General features: G+C 48.0%; 1 protein-coding gene across 2 annotated transcripts in view; it reads right to left on the bottom strand.

The window, feature by feature from the left end:
- ABTB3 (ankyrin repeat and BTB domain containing 3) overlaps positions 1-23388 on the bottom strand; it is a 677712-nt gene that overhangs the window by 49560 nt on the left and 604764 nt on the right. For both annotated transcript variants that reach the window (XM_085652553.1, XM_085652554.1), the window contains one exon: positions 21811-22025. In XM_085652553.1, coding sequence (XP_085508679.1) covers positions 21811-22025 — 215 coding nt within the window. The remainder of the gene's footprint in view (positions 1-21810; positions 22026-23388) is intronic.

The following is a 23388-nucleotide window of genomic DNA, read 5'->3' as shown; positions in this document are numbered from 1 at the left end:
CAGCCTGGCCAGCAGGGGGTGGAGCCAGCTTTGTGCTGGCAGGGGCAGCCCTATTCAAACCCAGGGACTACTCCTCCCACCCATCTAAAGCAGATCTCCCTATTCACCCTGCTGCTGACTCATCCAGGCTCCTGTAGCCACCCAGCCCATCACATGACACCAGTCAGCCAACCAGCACACAGGCACACAGGAAGGTTAAACAGGAGAATAGCTACTTTCTAAAAAGTGCTATTCTCACACAGTGAATTTAAAAACCATCTTGCTAAAAAGATGTATAATTAAATTCTGAACACAGAGATACCAAACTTGGATTTTCTATCTTGCCCTTATGGGAAGATAGGCATGTAAACAGCCTTCCCCATTCTATCCTATGGGCAAGTTAGCCTCTCAGCAGTTAAAAAACGAAAATGGCTGTAATTCACTACCAGGGCATGTTACACACCTCAGTACATGCCCTACCTTTCAGATACACTGCACCCAGCCCAGGGGGGTACCTAGGGCCACCATAGGGATGCCTGACATGTACAGAAAGGGAAGGATAAGGCCTGGTCAGTGGGTGAACTGGCCAGGTCGACATGGCAGTCCTGGACTGCACATAGGCACTGCAAGCAGGCCTAAGACATCATTTTAGCGCTACTCCTGTGGGTGGCACAATTAGTGCTGCAGCCCACTAGTAGCATTTGAATCACCAGCCCTGGCACACTCAGTGCACTTTACTAGGGGCTAACAGGTGAAACAAATATACCAATCATGGATAACCAATCAATATAACAATTTATACAGAGAGCATAGGCACTTTAGCACTGATCAGCAGTGGTAAAGTGCCCAGAGTCCTATTGCCAACAACCACGGGTTAGAAAAAATAAAGGAGGAAGAAGCAAAAAGTTTGGGGATAACCCTGCAAAAAGGGCCGTTTCCAACACAACCCCCTTCCAGCCTAAAGCCAGGGTAGACCAAGCGATACCTCGATGGGGTTCCCTGCTTAGGGCGATAGAACACGGAAACTGGCCCAAACAGCAGGGCACTATTCCTGTTCTACGCCTTCCTGAACCCGGTTGGATCTCTCCATCCATACTCTCAGGGTCCACCACGCCAACCCATGTGGAACCCTTCTCCTCACCTGTGGACACCACCTGTGCAGCACCTAGCCTTAACTTGCTCACAGGTGTGTCCCAACAGACAGACAGCAAGCCGCAGTGACCAGTGACAGTGGTCAGGGATGAGACCCAGGCCTTATGCCTCTCAGGGCTCTCAAACCCCTGTGGCGTTAGAAGGGGGGGGGCAGTAGCCCCAGGTGCTCGGCACCCTTTGTCCACCTCCTTTCCTGTCAGGTGGGGTCTGACAACCTGGCACTGCCCCACCAGCCCCGGGCCTGTATCCGGTGGCTGGACAGGAGGCTGGGGTAGGCTTTTCCATACCCAGTCCTCCTCTTCCTTGGGGCTCTGTACCCTCCCACCTGGAGCGGTACCCCCTTCTAGAATAGTCAGGGCACCTGTGGCAGGTGTCCTGCACCATTCACCCACCAGTTCAGGGGTTCTATCCTGCAACTGGGATCCCAGGTCAGGGGGGACACCCCGGACCTGGCCCTCCAACCTAGGGTCTACACCCTCCAGGTGAACCGGGGTCAGAGGCGAGGACTCCCTCCCTCTGCACCCCCTTCCAGAATTTTGCACCCTCCTACTCAGAGTGGTACACCTCAAAGACAAACTGGTAGAGACACTGCTTACAGATGTCCCTCCCTCCAGTTCAGGACCTCTCTCCAGCAACTGGTCTCCCAACCTAGGGTCTAAACCCTCAGGTTGCACCGGGGTCAGAGGCGAGGACTCTCTCCCTCTGCACCCCCTTCCAGAGAGCTGCACCCTCCCCACTGGAGTGGTACCCCTGGAAGCCAAGCCGGTCAGGACACAGCTTACAGATGTCCTTCCCCCCAGGTCAGGCAGATCCTGAACCTGGCCTCCCAACCCAGGGACTAAACCCTGCGGTTGCACACCTGCCTGGCATGCCAGGACTTCTGGGGACTCACACAGTATCTCCCCGAGTGTGACACATGACTCATGTGTCTCGTGACAGTCTGCCTGGCGCAGATCTCCCGGCCCCTGTCCACCTGACAGTGTGCGAAGATCCCCCAGGACAGAAGTGGTGTCACCATGGTCACTCCTAGGGGACTCAGCCCTTCTGGCTGGTCCCTGACCCACTGGTTCTCCCACTGGGGAACACATCCCCCTCTCACCCCTCAGCCTGGACTTCTGCACCCTCCCAACTGGAGCGGTACCGCCAGACACCAGAACCACTGGAGCTCTGTTTACAGAGGCTCCAGGTTCTCCTGACACTAGGAGATCCTCCTCAACTGGCCTACTAGCACTGTCTAGGCCCCCAACCTGGCGTTCCCTTAAGGAACCCTCCAGGCCCTGAGACTGGGTTTCGGGCACCTGGGGACCCACAGTCCCACACTCACCCCTTCTCCACTGAGACAGGACGTGAGCCCCTACACCCCTCCCACTACACTGGGACCTAACCGAGCTACACTGAACCTCTTCCACCTCACAGGTCTGGAAGATATCTGGGCCACTCCTTTTGGGATCACTCCCCAATGCCTCTCCAGACCTTTTGGCATCCAACCAAAGGTCTGCCTCCAACGCAAGCTCTCTGGAACCAGAGAACTCACACTCCACCAGGTGTTGGCATAGCTCTGGAAAACAGGGACTTAAAATATGCTCTCCAACAAATGAATCACACAGCCCCCCACAGTTGTTAACCAAGCTACCGTTTGCCTCACCCTCCAGTGCCTCACACAAGTACCCCACACCACTCTCCTGAGATTGGCAAGACAGTATCTGACTGTCTCTGTCACACAACTCACACTCTTCTGGGCGGTCTTCACACTCACACACCAAGGTTTCTACCATGGGGGAACCCCTCTCCCTGTACCTCTCATCTAGGGTCAGTAGAGTGTCCCTCCCACCACTAGGAATATGGTCCCCTGTGCCAGTTCCCCAATCTACTTCAGGGACACTGCACCCCACTGGAACAACATCATAAACCTGAAGCCCCTGGTGTATGTCAACCCCCTCCCTCAAGTTAGGCGCCACATCTCTGGGTGTTTGTACCTTTCTCTCAGCACTAGAAACTACAATCTTGCTGCCACCATCTGAGCTGGACTCCACCTCCAACTCAGCAAAGCTCACTTCTTGAGCTACCCATTTTTCTTCTTCAGCTGAGACACTCATGGCCTCAAGCCTCTCGAGCTCCAAATCAAGCTCCCTCATCCTCAACTCATGAGCCAGAAGCAATTTCTTCTCCTCCAACGCCTTTTCTACTTCAAATTGCTTCACTTTCATTTTCATTATTTCTAATTCATGGTTTCTCACCCTTTGATTCTCCTCCAACTCCTCTGGAGTGAGCCCCCTACTGGAATGGGAGCTGCCAGCCCTTGAGACTGCTCTGCCCACGGGCAGATCTTGAGGAACAAAACCATCCTCTTCATCTGAATCATCTTCCTCTTGGGCCTCCCACCAGGCCTTCAAGGCTCTTTGTAGCTCATCCTTTCTAGCTCCGCTTTTAAAAGGGCAACCACGGTCTTTGCAGAATTGCTTGAGATCTACCACTCCGTACGAATACAAATCCGCAATGGAAAACTCCAATTCTGCCCTCTCACTTGTTGCCACCTGAGACATGATGCTCTTGAAGAGTTACTCAAAAATAGAATAATGAAAAAAATACAGTATGTGGTTGTCTATTGGTCTGCACTCCTAGTGATGTACACCAATTACTGTGGGTCAAGTACAAATACAAGTTCAATCCTCACCGCTGACCACCAATGTTAGATCTGGGGGTCTCTAGTTGGCAGGGTAGGTACCACTGTCCAAGTAGGGACCCTTGCTTCTAGTCAGGGAAAGGGGGGTACACTGTTAAGATAACCCCTGCTCACCCTCTAGGTAGCTTGGCCTGAGCAGTCTAGGCTATCAAAGGCAATGTGTAAAGTATTTGTACCAACACTCACAGTAACACAGTGAAAACACCACAGATTTACTCCACACCAGTTTTAGAAAAATAATGTATCTTTACTAAAAACTTCACAAGACCAAATACTACAGACAAACCAACATATAATTCAAAAGGTTACTTTAAAGATAGTTCAAGAGTTTGCAGAAAGTACTCCAGGATGTAAAAGTCAGTGTCTTGCACAATGCGACTCTCAATGCACAAAATGCGACACTCTCGTGCCCAACAGTACCTGTAGTTGCGATAAGGTTCCCAAAAGCTATAACAAGAAAGATGGCAAAGGCGATGCGATACTCCTGAGATCCTGGGGAGGCTTTGCAGCAGCCCTGCTTCACGCAGCAGAGGTGGATGCGCCGGCTCCAATCTGTAGGGGGAGGATGCGATGACTTTGGCTTTCGTTGCGTAGGTTTCTTAGGGGGAAGCTTCACGCACAGGTTCGATGCGACACTCTTCGATGTGGCACGATGCGCGGCGCAGCGTTGACATCCGGCGCCGCAACTCTCGATGCGCCACGGAACGGGACTCTGCGTCGACGCACGCAGCGACTGGATACTTTCACGCACCGGCAGTGGTGCGGCCCGCAAACTGGTTCTGCGACGACCCTCGCAGCGTCAGGAATCTTCTCGCACCGGGACGATGCTCGACGCACTTGGCGATGCGGGGACTCCGGGTGCTGCGATGACGCCGCAATGAAATTTTCCACGCACTCTCGTTCTTGCGACACGCAATCGAATGATGCGTTGGGTACCAGTTACTCTTTTTCACGCTTCTGCTTCCCAGCTCCCAAACACAGCAAAACGACCTCCTGAGGCCCCAAGACTGGGCAAGCACTCCAAGGCAGGTCAGAACTCCTTCAGCAGAGTTCCAGGGGAGCTGGTGGTGAAGTCCTTTTGTTCCTGGGACTTCTTAACAGGGAGCCAGCTCTTCTCAGGCCCTTGGAGATCAGAATCAAAAGAAGGGGACACAGCAAAGTCCTTCACCTCTCCTTGGCAGCAAAGCAAAACAGCAAGCAGGCAGTCTTCTCCTCTTCAGTCCTTTTCAGCTTTCTCCTTGGCAGAGGTTTCTTCTTAGTTCCAAAGTGATCTAAAGTTTAGGTGTCTGGGGTCCTCTTCTTATACCCCTCCAAGTCTTTGTCTCTCTGTGTTTCAGTGGGGGGATTCCCCTGCTCAAACCGGTTCCTGGGTGTGCTCTGCTCTGGAGCACCTGGTTCCTTTCAGAGTGAGGGGCAGGGTCGTTAGACGCTCAGCAGGAGGTGGAGCCTTCTTTGTGCCAGCAGAGGCAGAGTCCTCAGCCTGGCCAGCAGGGGGTGGAGCCAGCTTTGTGCTGGCAGGGGCAGCCCTATTCAAACCCAGGGACTACTCCTCCCACCCATCTAAAGGAGATCTCCCTATTCACCCTGCTGCTGACTCATCCAGGCTCCTGGAGCCACCCAGCCCATCACATGACACCAGTCAGCCAACCAGCACACAGGCACACAGGAAGGTTAAACAGGAGAATAGCTACTTTCTAAAAAGTGCTATTCTCACACAGTGAATTTAAAAACCATCTTGCTAAAAAGATGTATAATTAAATTCTGAACACAGAGATACCAAACTTGGATTTTCTATCTTGCCCTTATGGGAAGATAGGCATGTAAACAGCCTTCCCCATTCTATCCTATGGGCAAGTTAGCCTCTCAGCAGTGAAAAACGAAAATGGCTGTAATTCACTACCAGGGCATGTTACACACCTCAGTACATGCCCTACCTTTCAGATACACTGCACCCAGCCCAGGGGGGTACCTAGGGCCACCATAGGGATGCCTGACATGTACAGAAAGGGAAGGATAAGGCCTGGTCAGTGGGTGCACTGGCCAGGTCGACATGGCAGTCCTGGACTGCACATAGGCACTGCAAGCAGGCCTAAGACATTTTAGCGCTACTCCTGTGGGTGGCACAATTAGTGCTGCAGCCCACTAGTAGTATTTGAATCACCAGCCCTGGCACACTCAGTGCACTTTACTAGGGGCTAACAGGTGAAACAAATATACCAATCATGGATAACCAATCAATATAACAATTTATACAGAGAGCATATGCACTTTAGCACTGATCAGCAGTGGTAAAGTGCCCAGAGTCCTATTGCCAACAACCACGGGTTAGAAAAAATAAAGGAGGAAGAAGCAAAAAGTTTGGGGATAACCCTGCAAAAAGGGCCGTTACCAACAGTATGCAATTATAAAAAGGCAGGGCTACTGGCTTTGTCAGAGGGTGCTCACAATGCAAACAACAGTGAGAATATTGAAATTTCAAAGTGCATAGACATTACACTGCATTACGACGAATACATTTTCCCCTTAAAATTTTAAAGACCAGGCCTACTCAACACCTAACAGTTCTTATAGGACCACCTTGCTATTGTTGTAATAGATGAACCAGCAACCTCTAAAGGCCTAAAACTTAATGTGTGCCACTCACTATGAGTCCATATTGTAAGGCCAGTTCTGGAAGCACTTGAACCAGACCAAAAACCTCTCTCTGAGTCGCTAATGCAACACTCCAGGACCAGGAGACTTAGGATGGGTTTCCCTTTCTCTGGGTGTGGAGATACTTGTGCGTGGCCCGTAAACAAGGCTCTTTTGGTGATACCTCTAAAGATCTGGGTGCATCACTACCAAAATATGCAAATTATCAAGGAGGCTTCATTGCTGTATGCAGCACTCCTTTTGAGAACAGCAGTCTTCTTTAAGGTGACTTCCACAGAAACAAAGTGTGTTTGTTTTTGCTGTTTTGTTTCCACTTTTAGACATTTGATGTGCCCACTGGTGTATACATGAGTGCTCCTGCCTTTCCATGAGGCATTTGACATGGGATTGCAGGGACCAGTAGCATCCCTCTGGGCCACTCAGTCTGCTCGGGCTTCTCTACACTGATTGACAGAGTTCTCGATGCTGGGAAATGGCGCTGGCACCTCCTCTCTGCGCTCCGCTCACCTCAGATGTGGGTATGAGGATGATGGATAGAGCACTGTGGTGCCCCATGAGGAAGGTGATCTGAGGAGCCCCCCACCAGAATAATAATAATAATATAGTCCACTCAGGCCAGAGCCCAGGGCCCAATGAAGGCAATGGTAGATGTTCTAGGTCTTAGCAGAGCACAAGGGTTCAGGATGGTACCCCCGCCATTAATTAGGGAATCATTTTGAATATAGTGAGCTGCACACCCAACTCTGTATGAGCTTCATGCCATCCAGAGTGACCTTTTAGGGCGTCCTGGTCCCAGTAGTCCAGATGGCCATTTCTTTTTTTTTTTTTTTTAAAACCTTTATTTAGCACTGTGTACAAGACAAATACGGGCCTACAACCATCCGGCCGGCCTCGACACTTCTGATGCTTGATAGCAAAGTATACGTCCACTCGGTGGCACGGCAGCACATAAAGGCATACGACCTATGTTGCAAAATCCACGTGCACTGAGTGGCAGGAGACAGTAAGGTTAATTTTAAAAAGTTTTAAAGTTAAGGAGATACAGAGCTAGAACGGATCAGTGCGCAGAACAGACGAACATACGATAAATGGGTAACATCCAACAGGAGAGTCAACTAACAGTGAACATATCTAAAATGGCGGCACGAAACCATAATACCAGGATATAGAGACGCAGCGAAATGTGCCTCCCAGCCGCTACCCTCCTATCACCATTCCCCCCCACTGACCCTAGAAAAAGACGTAGGAAAAGGACGGGAGAAAGAAAAAGAAGGCCCATAGTAACAAAAAACGTATCGAAGAAGACCCCCCACCCTACACGCATGCCGAGGCTATGGCCTACCCCCCCCCTAGCTACGTGTCTGTCGCCCCATAGGAACCCGAAATATAGAATTAAGGAAAGAAGAAAGGAAAAAAGACCATAAAGCGGGGAGGAGCCCACCACACTGCCGAACTCCCGGACTCCCGCGCCGCTCATACATCCTGCGCCATGTACAGTACAGTATCAAAAGACCCACGTAAACCAGGTGGTCCCGATTCAATAACACCCAGCACTTCAGCACTTCACAAGTCCTCCCCCCGGCAGAAGAAGGAAACAGGAGGCGAAATCACAGCGACATATAACAAAAACTGGTCATTAAAGACTACTCATCCAAAATTACAAAACGTGTATCAGTCCAGGGCCCCGTATGCCGATCCAACCAAAGCGACAGCCGGCATGCCATCACCCCTGTCCGGACCGGCAGATATGATTCAGGCCCGTCCATTGCTGCGAGTCACCTTCAGCCAGGACAAAGAGACAAGATGGCCGCCCTCGAGGAAAGGGGACAATGAAGACGTATCGTACCACAGGGTCCCAACCGCAGCAGTAACATGCCACAGAGGCTCGAGCGATAGGTGCTTTCAGGGTAACATCTGGCAAGGGAAGCGAAAGGCTAGGTCTCAGCAGGTAGTTCGTAGGCAGAGTCACAACGTTCAAAGTGAAGGGTGTCCCTGCAACTGTATCCGTGTCGATGGGTTGACGCGTTACATTGTAGCCAGGAGGACTCCGCACCACCGGCCCCCCACTCTGCGACATTGTTTCACCTCCAGGAGAAAACAGGGGCGGCGGGGGATCCTCCAGCCGGGAACGTCCCGTTGCGACCAGTGCCTCATCGATTCTCCGGGTCAGCGCCCGGCAAGTACTCTGCATTGCCACTTTTAACGCCACAAGGGCGGCCAATACATCCCCACAGGTCGGGTCCCTCTGCACCAAGCATCGGTCTGCACTATCCCGCTGTTCCTCCGATGCGGCATTCAGCTCCGGGGCACATGGGCGCGCGGACACTGCGAGTCCAGGGTCAGCCAGCGTCTCAGCAAGAAGAGCAGACGCCATTGTCATCTCCACTGCGGGCAATTAGTGACGGGACAAAAATGACTATGATCCGAGGATGTAGACACCGGAAAAGCGTCGTGCTCCACTCGGGAGCTGCACCGGGCGAGAGCGCCCCACGGCCACCGCGAGAACCGGCCGTTCGCCGCAGGAAGACGCTACAAAATGGAGTCCGCTCGCTTGTCTTCAGGGTGGCGGAGGAGAGCTAGCATTAGGGGGCTCCGACGTCGTCCACACCACTGCCGGCGCTCGGGGGAGTCCGACCCGGACGTAATGGGCCTGACTCCAGTCGCACGGCCAGCATTTCCTCCCCCGCGATCACCCGCAGTATTCCAGCTCAGCACCCCGTCCACATCCCTCGGCGTCCAGCGGCGGCCATCTACGCAGGGACCCGTGGGAGCGCCGGAGGTCGTAGTAGACACCGAGTCAGCCACCAAACCCGCCGACAAAGGTGTCAGGAGAACGCCAGTCACTTCAGTGCCGGTAATCCGCGGCGGTTGGGTGGCGCAGGTCAGGAGAATTAATCAGGATTAACAAAAGAAGCCAGACGGTCCACGGAGCCGGGAGCTCAGGCGTCCGAGCCGTCGGCCATCTTGGCTCCTCCCCCCAGATGGCCATTTCTTAATGATGTCAGCTATGGAAGCCTGGACGTGCCCTCCTATCCGGCCATGATTATCCCCCCGAACGTCTGTCTTCTTGGCAGTATCACTCGATGGTCGTCAAGGCAGACCACTCACGCTGCCTGCACACTGCATTCACTCACAGATTTCTTGCAGGCACTCAAAGGCCTTCAGTCACTTGCATGGCACCTTTGCATCCAACAGAGGCCTGTGACACTCAATTCTAGGGCACCCACCAACAAAATGCTTCAACGGGGTACAAGGGGACCCCCTTTTTTCAGGGTCCCTTGCAAGCCTACCCCTTAGTGCACTAGCTCCAGCCATGTACCAACAAAAGTTTTAGGAGTACATGTTCAGAGTGGCCCTCCACATGCCAGAAAGGGACTTTGTCTTTTTCCTTCTGTGGTCCTCCTGCTGCTTCCCTCTGTTGTTCCATGTGCAGAGGTTTAAAATGGAGGTACAAAGCTCTAGATGGTGGGGGTCCCTATCCAATCTAGAGATACCATATAATTCATCCTCCCTTGACAGGCACTTCTAGCGATTAGGTCACTGTCTGTCCCACCCCCTTGAATAGCAATCTGGGCAGAGTCAAAATGGGTCATACCCCTCTCTCTGAACTAAACACTGCCTATCCAGGTCTAAATTCTTCACTCCAAGCTTAGAAAATACTCCCATGTGGAGAATGGAGGCAGAGGTCTACCTCCCCTCACATTGTTCCATATGGGGCACCCTGACACTTAACCATAAAGAGGGATAGCTAATTAGTTTATCAAGATGTCACACTGCGTCCTTCCCCTGCCTCTAGGTCAGTCGCCCATGATGTGCCTATTGCTTCAGGTAGACCTCTTAAATTCCAGATGGCTAGCAGGATAAATAACTTGCAAATTAGGGTAGGTCAAAGCATGAATTACATTAGTGCTAGCACTTCCTGGAGTAACAGAGCATTTTACAAATGCCCTTTACATTACATTTTCAGCAATGTGCATTGCCCCATATCTAGAGAACAACATAAACGTGCAGTCTGAGTTCTAAGGAATAGCTGAAGGTGCCTCTGAGCGATCCATGTTACAGTTAAATTAGTTTTAGGCTCTTTTTTAATTTCTCTTAAAAACCGTTTAGTCACTAAGGGCCAGATGTATCAAGCGTATTTCCTTTCGCAGAATCGTCCCGTTTGCAAACGGTAAAAAGCCTTTTGGGATGTATCATCCCAAAAGGCAATTGCAAAATTGGGAATCGCAATTTTTGCGATTTCCTATTTTGCGAATGCATTTAGAGAATTGCAATGTGCGATTCTCTAAATGCAATGCAGGAAGCGCTTTTTAAATTGCGACCCTGCTTTAAGGAATCGCAATTTACCACCAACTTCAAGTTGGTGGTAAATTGCAAATCCTTAGAAAAATGCACAATTTTCAATTTTTCTAAGTGCCATGTGGAGCACATACATGCCCTTTTGGCATGTGTGTGCGCCACATGTGCTCACATGCATATTTCAGGGGTGCAACAGGGTGTCCTTTACGCACCCTTTAAATTGCATGCGCAATTTGCGAGTACCTATTGGGTACTCGCAAATTGCGTATGCAATTCCCATTCATTCCTATGAGCCTCTAGGCCCATAGAAATGAATGGGAAGCCATTCCTTATTTGCGACTCGCAATTTGCGAGTCGCAATTAAGGAATGTGAAGGAATCGCAATTTTATTTGGGAAACCTACATACAATGCATTTTCCAAGTCCATAATAGCGAATCAGTAAAATTCGCTATTAAGGACTCGCAAAATACAATGTTGATACATCTGGCCCTAAATTCCTTGATTAGAACTTCCTTAAGGAGGACTCTTAAAGAGAACTTGATGCATACAGAAGGATTTACCCCAATTTAATTAGGGTAGCAAGAGTTTGAACATATGTACCAGAAAGACCAAGCTCGTCTGAGCAATTGCACTGGCATTACAGAGCTTACACTACAAAATTTCCCTAATATCTTTCCTCCATAAGCATTAGGAAATTAACAATTTGCAAATAGTGCATATTCCAAAGCATACCTTAATGTTGGAGAGATTAAAAAGGATCCTTTTCCAAATAGGGAGCCAGTGTAATGCCCACAGATGTGGGGATATATGTGTTCTCAGTGGTAGGCCTAAAAGAGTACAACCTGCTGCGTTTTTAAATGTCTGCAGTTTGCTAATCAAATAGTCAAGCAAGCCCAGATACAGAGCATTACCATAGTCACGCCTCAATGTAATTAAGGCCTGCACTACCTGTTTCCGAGCCGAGAAAGAGCAAAAACGTTCTTAGCATACGCAACAGGCCAAAACACGTCATCACCACTGCATTAACCTGAGGCAAAAACAAAAGCCTGCCAACAACCTTAATATCTAGATTCCTAGCTAACCTAGCCTGGAGTAGGGGAGGCAAAGCATCCACATGCCAAAGACTTCCAAGGATTTTGTACCTTTACACCAAAAATGAGCAGCTCTGTCTTTTCGGGATTACTTTTGAACTGGTGATGTGTCAGCCATTGGAAAATGGCTGTCAGACAGGTTCTAATTTTTTTGTCTGGGAATACTTCGTCTCTGCCCTAGGAAAACATTAGCTGGGTGTCATCAGCATAAGAAATTGTTTTTGCTCCCAGGGCTTCTTCCAAAAGAGCAAGTGGAGAAAGAGAAATATTAAATAGTGTAGGAATCAAAGCCGAGGCCTGAGGCACACCCACTTGCAAATCATGCAACCCAGATGAATAAGTAGGACCACAGATCTCTTGACCCCCTTCCCTCAAGAAACGAGGCCAACCAGTCCCATGCAGACCCCCTAATTAAAATAGTATGAAGATGGGCCAAGGGTGTGGTATGGACTACCGTGTCGACGGCTGTTGAGGGATCTACCATAATCAGCACTGCCCTCCCGCCGACATCTAGGGCACCCCTGATATAATCTACCACTTCCACTAGCACGGTTTCCGCACTGAAACTGGGACGAAAGACAGATTGGCTTGGATGTAATAAAAAGTTATTTTCCAGGAACTGGGAGAGCTGATGGTTAACGTGCTTCTCTAGGACTTTCAAGAGGGATGGAAGCAAAGAAATCGGTCTGTAAATGGATGGTTCTCCAGGGTCAGTCTGGGGTTTCTTCAGCAGCAGCAGCAGGATTTTTGCCTGCTTCCAGGTGGGAGGCACTATTGCTAATGGCAGAGAAGCATTCAAAAATGTATTGGCCACTGGATTAATAATGTCTGCCCAAAAAGCCAGCAGGTTCGGGGAGCAAGGGTCAGATGGAGATCCAGTATTAAGGCTGCGGATCACTGAAAGAGATACTGCCAAGGAGATGGGATAAAACCAATCAAGAGTCATATGTTATGATATTGGATTTGGCCAGGTCCAACTTTATCTCTCTTTTCAAATTTCCCATAATGTTAAACGTCTTATTATGATTGTTTGCATAGGGAATGTACTTCTTAATAACCAAAGAGATGGGGTAGTAACCCTTCTAATTCTCTCTAATCTCAATCAAACAGGAATTCTAAATTTGTTTCACATGCTGCATTCAGGCCCACCATTAACAGAGCTTAAAAACAGATATTCAATTCCAATAATAAACAACTATAATCCAGATACACATAAAGCTCTGATGTAATTATTTAGGAATCTTCCTATGACGTAGATACATCTCCTCAATGCTTTTCAGTAGTGAAAAAATGGAAAAATAAAATGATAATATCACAATGTTTTATTTTTTATTTTTATTTTTTTTCTTTTTTTTTCTTATTCCTCATTTACTGCCATGGTTCCAGACTACTGAAAGCCGCTGCTTGGATAACAGGAGCTACGGGCGCACCGTTGTGCTGGCGCAGCAATTGCTGGGAGGGCAAACGGAGGGAGATCAAATATAGAAGCCCTACAGCCACCACGGCCGCCCTAACAGCTCAACCCTTGCTAGCCAGCTGACAGAAGTTAACCATCTTTGTGGTTATTCATGCTGAAAAGGATATGTGCGCCTGAGCAAGAGAGAGAGGGAGACCATCGATAAGACAGCAAGGTGGCACTATGGCAGAATAATCATCGGAGCTGGGGAAAAAAAAAAAAAAAACCCAGCAAGTTCAAGCAGTCCCATCCAACATCCTCCAGTATTTTCTCCTGTCACGATTACCGGCCCTAGCTATATCTAGTTTAGAGAGCTGAAGCAAAGAACTACGCCACTCAAAAAGAGATGGTGGCGTAGGTTCTTTCCAACGTTTACAAATTTCTCTTCGAGCCGCTAACATTGCGTAAAATAGTAGGTTACCAGCCATAGATCGTAAATTGTCTGCTATTCCAAAAATTACAAGTTTCAGATCTATTAATATTGGGCGACCCAGGCTGGCCGAGAGTTTGATACTAATTGCATCCCAAAAAGGAGTTAAATGGGAACACTCAAAGAACATATGTGTATCAGCCGCCTCCATAAGTCCACATCTCGGGCAAGCCACCGGGCCTCCGGCAGAAAATTTCGAAAGTCTTTGTGGAGAATAATAAGCTCTATGTAAAGTGAACAGGTGATTCCTGCGAAGCCAAGCTGGTTTGACTAATTCCCACAACAATTTACAGGACCTCAACCAGAGGTCTACAACATTGGAGGCTGGCAGTGAAGAGCTCCAGAGCTGTTTTGGGAGATCAAATTCGCCGTCCATTTCATCCAATATTAAAGAATACCATAGTGAAATCTCTTTTTTTGCAGGAGTCTGATCAACCAAAAGAGTTTCCAAGTAGTTTCCTCCCCCTAGAACAAACTTATCAAGCCGTGTAGATCGTGATGTTACTGCTTGGGACCAACTTACTATTTGTAAATACTTAAATCTTGAGAGATTGGGCCCAACTTTACGAACTAAATCCTCCCAGGGGATCAAGATCCCTTCCACAAAAAGATCTCCCCAAACAGCTATCCCTGATTCCCTGAGTGGTACTGCAAGTGCATCACTTAGCCAGTTTGGGGACTCTGGAAGGTCCCAGAGGGGAGCTCTGCTGGAATAATACCCTAGTTTAGTAGAAGATTTAATTTTTGCCCAAGTTCTTGCCAGGCCCTGTAAAGTCTTTAACTTCACCTTTTTGAAAAATTTAGGGTCTCCAAACTTAAACAAAAAACCTGACTGCCCAGCTCCTTCGCTCTTCAACAAAGTAGAAAACAGGTTGCCAATCCCATCACCTGCAGGAGTTTTTAAGAGCATACGTGAATGGGAAAGCTGAAAAGCCCAGGCATAAATTTGTAGATCGGGCCCTGCCAAGCCCCCCTTCTCCCTTCGACGCCTTATCTTTTTCCAAGCTATCCTTGGATTTTTATTGCACCAGATGAAAGAACTGATCTCACCCTGAAGTTTAGACAACAAAGCAGGTTCAAAATAAAGAGGGATTGTGTTAAACAAAAAAGAGATTTTGGGAAGGATAGACATTTTGACTAAGTTAACTCTACCAATTAGAGTAAGAGGAAGATGCACCCAAGCTCTCATCAGTTTCCGACATTCCTTTGCGGTCCTGGCAAAATTATTGGACGCGATCAAAGTAATATCTTTAATAATATTTAACCCCAAATATCGAAGGCATTTATTCGAACCATTACTAAAACTGCTCCCGACATCATTCCATACCAACGTTTCAGTTTTGGCAGCATTTACCTCGTAACCGGAAACATTTCCAAATTCGGCTGCCAAACTGATAACTGCCGGGAAAGCAGTATCGATGTCTGCTGTCATAACCATGAGGTCATCCGCGTACAACGCGACTTTCTTCTCCCATTCCCTATATCTAAAAGGTTTGATACGAGGTTCCTCACGAATTTTTTGAGCCAAAGGTTCGATATAGAGGTCAAATAAAAGAGGGGAAAGAGGACAGCCCTGGCGGGTCCCTCTAGAGATGGAAAATGATTCAGAGAGACCTCCATTAACAAGTACCCGAGCTGTTGGACAATTATATAACAACCGTACAGCCCTTTGAAAGTTTCCCCCCACGCCAAACTTATCCAAGACCCCCGACAGGTACGACCAATTGACCCTATCGAAGGCCTTGGTGGCGTCGAGCGTGAGAATGGCCAACGGGGCTGCGTTCAAGGTGGCCATATCTATGGCCCCAATTAGATCGTATGTTAACTCGAAGAGCTGGCGGCCTCTAATAAATCCCTTTTGGTTAGGATGAACTAACGCGGGTATGACTTGACCCAGTCTACTAGCCAATAAGGAGGCAAAGATTTTGTAGTCTGCATTTAAAATGGATATGGGGCGATAAGAACCACAGTCATCGGGAGGCTTACCGGGTTTTAATATAAGAGTAATAGAAGCTTCATTCCAAGTTGCTGGTGGTATGGCCCCTCCTACTATGATATGGTTAAATAATATTGTAAGAAAGGGAGAAATTTCTTCTACCAGGATCTTATAAAGTTCTGCTGGTAGGCCATCCGGACCAGCAGCTTTCCCCCTCTTACTAGCACAAATTGCTGCTTCTACCTCTTCCTTGGTTACCTCCTTTTCCAACATATCGCGTTGCAGATCCGAGAGTCTTGGGAGAGAGATACCCCTTAGCCAACTCTCTATATCTGCTAAGTCAATATTCTTGTCCTCCAAATAGATGTTCTGAAAAAAATTTTTAAGGCGGTTCTAATCTCTATGTCAGAGGAAGCAGTCCCCTGGGTGGTTGTTACCTCGCTAATAATGTTACGCGCTCTGTCAGACTTTGCCTTCCAGGCCAACAGTTTACCAGCCCCCTCTCCATATTCAAAATGCGACAGCTTACTCGCTTCCCATTTTTGCAAGATACGTGTATTTAATATGTCGGATAAACCCGCTTTAAGGGAAGCCAACTTCTCTTGGAGGGGAGAATAAATATCTGTAAGATCTTTGTTCGTAACATTAATTTCTGCTTACACTTCCAGAAGCGCTGCTTCAATAGATGTTACCTCCTGGACATAGAGCCTCCTACGATGTACAGCCTTATTTTTAATCACTCCACGAAGACTACACTTAAATGCATCCCAAACGACACGAGGGTCTGAAGATCCAATATTTAAACGCATGAATTCAATGGTTTCTGATCTAATAGACAATACGTCTTGGGAACAGGAAAGTAAAGATCTGTCAAATGACCAAGAGTAGGTGAGAGGTTTAGTTACACCGACCAGTTCCAAAAGAACAGCAGAGTGATCAGAGAGATGCGAAGGAAGGTAAGAGATGTCTTTAACTGAATCAACCAAGATATGGCTTATCAGAAAATAGTCAATTCTAGAACGATGGTGATACTTGTGATTGTAAAAAGAAAAACCTGGTTTCGTACCAGCTCTTGCCCGCCAGATGTCCACGTACCCATATTGTTTCATAGAACTCTGCAGAAGAGCTCTGGCTTTAGATGGAGCTAACTGCCTACTACGAGGGATCTTATCTAAAGATGGATCGAGTACAATATTAAAGTCTCCTGAAAGGATTATGGGATCCGGAAAATGTAGCAAACTTGAGAAAAGAGACTCTAGAGGAGCAGGATCATCCTGGTTGGGACCATAAAAACCTGCAAGTGTTATGTTTACCCCTCCAATAACCACCTGGGTAATTGCCCATCTGCCTCCCGGATCAACCTTAGAGGTTATGATCCTAGTATTAACTGATTTTTTAAAGAGAACTGTAACACCCCTCGTATTCGAAGTCTGGGAGGTGGATACCGATATGTCAATCCACCTGTTCCTTTTCACTAAATCCAACATCTCCTCTACAATTAGATGTGTCTCCTGGAGTATAATGATCTGCGCATCAACATCACGAAGGTACTGAAGAATTCTGTTTGCCCTTGATTTGGTACGCAGACCATTAACATTCCAGGAGAGAATCCTGAGATCACTCATAGCTCAAGTTCCACCCTTTAAATGAATTAAAATGTAAGATATGTAAGAATTCATACCAGGAAAAAACAAAGGAAAGTATAAATCTACAAAACTGAATCTGGGACCAGACTGAAAACGAGGAAATTTTTCTATTAATGCTAACCCACACCCCTAACCTTACCCCTACAACCCAGTGACCTACACACACCCCCCCTACCCCCTGGGGAACCCTTGCCAAGTCCAACCGGAACCCGGTATGTGATGCCCCTAGCCCAACCCCACCCCCCGGAGTGTATGTACAATTGATATAGTTCCACTATATGCGAGTGTTTATATAGGTTTTTTTTTTTATATATATTTTTTTTTTTGCTTTCTTGCTCCCACTTATAATTTCCCACCTTACTTGCAATTCCATGAATGTACGTAAGAATAATCTATGGATGTATAGAGAAGTGGGAGAATATGAAATTTCCTAAGAGTACACCTGAGTTAAAGAACAATCGCTGTGAAAAGGGTTGAAATAGGTTACTCAAGGAGGCGCCCCGGCTGCGCCCTTATCGCTTTGAAGGGTAGCTAACAAGTCATCAGCCACCTGGACTGATCGAATATTGTACATTTTGTTACAAAACATAACCTTCAAAATTGCAGGAAAACTTAACTGGACCGTGGCACCAATCTTCCAAAAAGCATCCATCCTTTTACCGAGTTCCCATTGCTTCTCAAGGGTCACTCTAGACAAATCAGAACGTACTTGAAATGAAAAACCTTTATAGTCGAGGGACTTTAACATTAGAGCTGCGTTAAGAATCTGCTCCTTTATAGTGTAAGTATGAAAATTCACAAGAATCCTCCTCGGTTTTGATCTTTGAGGGTTCCGCCTAAAGGGTTCTCTGTGTACCCGTTGAATATCCCGAACTATATCTTCTTCAGATAACGCCAGCTTTAAAGATTGAACTAGCAAAGAAACAATGAAACCTTTAAGATCAGAGCCCTCAACTCCCTCGGGTACATTCAAAACTCGGATGTTGTTTCGCCTTGCGTGATTTTCCAAAGTCTCCATCCTCTCAGAAATAGAAATATCTTCGTTCTTAAGTTTCAATATCTCGTCCCTCGCTTCATCTATATGCACGGATAATCCACCAACCGCCTCCTCTAACGCATTAGTCCTTGCAGTGAGCCCATCAACTTTAGTACCCAACGCCTCACAAAAGCTTTTGATCTCTCTTTGAATCACTGCTGATTCTTCAAAACCACGCTTAATGTCGGCTGAGAGAGATCGAAACATTTGCTCTAGAGAGGGAACTGGTGGGTGAGAGAAAAGAGGGGTTGCTATATCAACTGGGGTCGGTTGATGCAGTCCTACCCTCAATGTCTGTGAATCATGCTCAAAGTTGCCGCTCAATATCACATCCTGCACTCCTTGAAGCGAGCATTGCTCCTGTACCAATGAATCTATTGCAACCTGGTCCGAGTGATGATCATCATCCCCTGCCCCCTGTGGTGCCTGAACCGTAGTATCTAATCCTCCCAGCTCTGGCTTTGTAACGTGAACGGGGCCAAGGACAGGAACGATGATACCTGGCACGTTGGCCGGCAGAGGTGGAGACTCTCCCAAAACACCTGGCTCAATAAACGGGGTTGCCACCACCAGGGCAGGGGGAGGAGTACTCATACGCTCCGGGGTAGACTCGGTAGTGGGATGCGAGGGCTCAGAGGAGGAAATGTGACGAGAGACCTCCATTACAGCCAGAGGTGAGGCAGATTGCCGTAAGTTTGTGGAGACGTTTGGCAGAGAGGTTATCTGATTATTGTTGGACGGCAGACTGAACTCGGGGAATGAAACAGAGGCGGAGACAGAAACAGGCGCTGACAAGGAATAGTCTAGCTTACGCCCGTGAGCAGTCTCAACACTGGACAGAGGTGGACTGCCAAGATATGCTGGGGGGCTTTTGTGAATATTGAGGAGTTGGGGGACCACCTTAAAATAAGAACGTAAAGAAGGTGTAATCTTAGAGTGGGAGTCTAGAACAAACTTAGCAGATTTTACCACTTTATTTGCCTTAGGAACTCGTTTAGCCTTCACCTCATTAGCTAAAAAGGATGAGGATTTTTTTGCAGGTTGTGTCTCTTGTGGGGGAGCCGCTGCGGGCTGATGTATTTTCTGCAACTTTTGTGTCCTTGCCCCCCTAATAAACGCCTTATTATCGTGGGAGGGGTGATTTTTTAGAGCCTTAATACCTTTTTTCCCTCCCTCCCTGCCTCGTGCGCTTTAGAGACACAGTCCCCGGCTCCAACACTGTCAGTAACCCCCAAGGGCCCAGACTGACTCTCCCGCTCTGCACCTGACTCGTCTCCCCAGGAGGAGTCTTTCAAACGCCCCCGCAACCCTTTCCCTTTCCCTTTCACCTCAGGTCTCTGCTTCCCCGAGGCTGCTGTCGACCTCGTAGTAACTCGATCTTGTTGCTCCGCGTTGGTCTCACCGGCAGCCGCCACCACTGTTGCTGCTTGAGTCTCTGCTGGAGTCCCTATGCGAGCCGCCACCTCCACGTTAGAGCAGATCGACCCGGTGAAGGGAGCAGCGGAAAGAGCAGCTGTGATCCAGTAGCTTCGTCTGCTCCGCCACAGATCAACCGCCGCAATGCTCCAGCGCAACACACCTGGTGAGAGGCTCTGACTCAGCTGACTCGAGGGCGCCGACCCCGGTTCCCTCACACGATCAATCCAAATGCACATGAAGGAGAAAGGGCATCCGGACGATAACGAGAAGAAGACGCATAATAATGTAAGTAATCTGAGTTTTTTCCTAGAAGCTCACGGAGTTTAACAGAGTAGCCCCCTGAGATATCAGAAGTGAAAGCGCTACTGCCGCATTCCCACTCCGGAGGTCAGGGGCGGAGCACCGCGACAGCTAACCAACTGCCGCCATGTTCCCTCTCGATAATATCACAATGTTATTATCATTTTATTTTTCTGTGCTGAAACAAGATTTGGGGCAGGCAGGGCTTGGTGGTCATCACAGCCAGCAGGGAGAGGAGTGGTTGGTGCACTTAAGTGCGCATAACGGTTTGGCCGCCCGTCTTGGGCTGGCCAAACAGTCATGTGCACTTTGCATGTTCTCCACAAGTTCTCCACTGTGTTACACAGCCTGGGTAGAGAACATGCACAGGCACCCACTCCCTGCCTGAGCATGGAACCAGGCCGCTGAGACCAATCATGATACTGCTTTCATGCTGGTGACAGCAGGATTGTGATTGGCTAGGGGAGTCTGGGAACCTATGTGCTTCCGGTTCACAGAAGAGGACGGAGGTGAGGCGGCGGCTGGCCAGCTGGCAGGTAAGTAATATTTTCTTTTCTTTTTTTAACCTCCCCTTCTTCTCGACCCACTACTACTGCCTCAGAGCAGTCACCCCTGCCTCCTAATGAAATATAATTATTTAATATATACATTTTTAAGAGTTCCTTTACCATTGTTTAAGGAAATGTTATTGTATTATTTGAATGGCTCATTTTTCTATTAAGGGGTCGATTCCGATCTCAATTGGAAAGCATACCGAACGACTCTGTTCCTGAATGCTTCCTCAACGACTCGGATTTGGTGAATCCGAATAAACAAGTATGATGCATCCTGATACTATTCGGTCGGACACCCATGGACTTCAATGAGAGCCTGTGTAACGAACGTGAACACAGGCTCCTATTGAAGAAAGGGGTTGCTGGGGAAAACCTTGCACCCTATAGCGGGCACCCCTTGGTGGCTGCAACACTGCACATGGTTGGTAAGAGGGGACCCATGTGTACCCCTAAAGGACCAATTTGGAGGGCCCTGAGTGAAGAGAGGCCTGCTGCAGGCCCCCAAAGACCTATTCCAGAGCTGTTTTGTTGCGGGCATACCGAATCGGAAAAGTTGTACGAATCGTCCATCGTTCTTGCTCGCTTGGAAACCAAGTCCATGGTAGAGCTGTGCGCATCGGCTCCGGAAAGGCTCTATCTCTCTGGATGCCTTTCGGAACCGATTCGGTCAGCACTATGGGTTTCCAGGCATTGTACTTGGTTGTTCAGAACTGGGAACAAATCATTCAGAAACAAGGGCTCCGGATCGGTTTCCAAATCCGATTTGGAGCCCTTCCGACCAAGATCGAAATCGACCCCTAAGTATTGATTTTAATATAATTGTTTTATTGGTTTTATCATGTATTGTTGGTGTGGATTATAGACCTCAGTTGAGGTCAAAATCAATTTTTCATTAAACTTGAAGATAAATTGTTCTGCTAATCCTGAAAGATAAGACACTCTATATCTGTGTTTTCATGCACAGAAATGATTCAGATGCTAAGCATATGCTGTAGCCCCATTAGGAACCAACTAAGTGGTACTCTCCTGGAGACAAAAGCATTAAAGAATTCAGTTCTAGTATCTATCTTCTGAGCTGTTCACACTTGAATGGCGCCATTGATAAATCAAATCACATTCAGTCACTACCACATAACATACAGTAGCACTGTCAGGCACTTTGAAGAAACAACTCACCCAGGCTTCTAATGTCAATTGTTACATCCACAAATCCATGCTCCGCACTATGATACATGGCTTCCTTCAGTGCCTTCAGCTTGGCTTTGCTGCTGCGACTGGGGCACAAAGGAGCCGGCTGAGTCAGATCAGTTCCCTCTGCCAGTATCTCTTCCAGTGACAAGATGTCACTCTTCCCCTTCTCTGGCTGGGCCAGTAGCTTCCGAAACACGTTCCTGTCAAGCACAGCAAATGAGAGTTAAGACAAAGAACAAGGAAGGTGCTGAGATGATGCTTGCTTAACCTGAACATGAGCAGGACAGCACTGTTACAATGTATACCAAGGATAATATGGAGGAACTGGGTCTGTCACTAGTTCAGAATCACTGCAAAAAGGGCGAGTAATGACTAAAACAATTTGGGATGAGACTTTTAATGCACAATTTTTATGTATCATAATTTGTTGCCTACACAAGTAAACCATGTTTAGTGACTGGGAAAATCACTTGTTATATAACCATTCAAGCACAAAATATACCAAATGTGATGCCGGACCATGCAACGGATGCTCAGAGTTTTGAACTGGTTCTGGGTAAGCATGATTCTGTGCCAGGGCATTTACACTAAGTGATCAGTGCATAAATGCAGTGGAGGCTCCTCCGCTATGGTGGAGAAGCGTCGCCCCCTGCCTGCAGAGGCAAATGAAAAATATGATGATCATTTTATTTTTCGTCCTGTAGCCAAGACTTGGGGCCGGGGCTACAGCACTGCAGGAGGGGGAGGAGGAGTGGTGGGCACTGCTGGCAGTGCGCATGATGGTTTGGCGGGCCGTCCTAGCATGGCCAAACTCTCATTGCACACTGACATCTCTTCGACCCAGTTGTGTTGCTGGATGGAGAGACCAGCAGGCTCAGGCTCCGGCTCCCAGCCCCCGATGGAACGTAAAACAAGCCTGCTCTGCCCAATCCCAACACGGCTCCCATGGGTATGACAGCAGCGTCTGAATTGGCCGCAGGGGAGTCTGGGAGCTTCAGCCTGTGCCCAGAGGAGCAGAAGAGTAGCGAGCAGAATACTGGCAGGTACTTTTTAAAAAAAATTCTTTGTTTTGTTACAGGACCACCCCCTCCGTGTTGCCGCACCACATTTCCCTGACACCAGCCGCTACTGCATAAATGACATCTTGAACCAGATGCACAAGGAAAATGATGGTTTAAGACTGTTTCAAAATTGATCAGCACCTGTACAAAACAGCCTTTTACCACTGCAAAACCGCACAGCACTTGGACAATTTAGGTATTCTGACTACATGCCCTGGATTTGGCTAGATTCATTAGGAGGAATGCTGGCGTGTTTTGATGGCGTAAGAGCCTTAGGCTCTGCAGCCTTAGAGAAATACATAGTGTATAGTGATACAAGACTTCCTGTTGTGTAGAGGCAGAAATACAAATGTGACTAGTTCAGTGTGTAACTGTGAGGAATAAAAGTAATTAGAAACAATTTAAGAAGAACAATTAGACACTTTGGGCCATGGTGTTGGTAATGAGAAAACCCAGGCCTGGGGAATTATTGCACTTAGCGTGGCCTTGCGCCCCACTCAAG

This window comes from Triturus cristatus, chromosome 4_1 (assembly GCF_964204655.1).
Source record: "Triturus cristatus chromosome 4_1, aTriCri1.1, whole genome shotgun sequence".
Classification (NCBI taxonomy): Eukaryota; Metazoa; Chordata; class Amphibia; order Caudata; family Salamandridae; genus Triturus; species Triturus cristatus.
The sequence above is the reverse complement of the archived record's forward strand: the minus strand, read 5'-3'. Positions and strand labels throughout refer to the sequence as shown.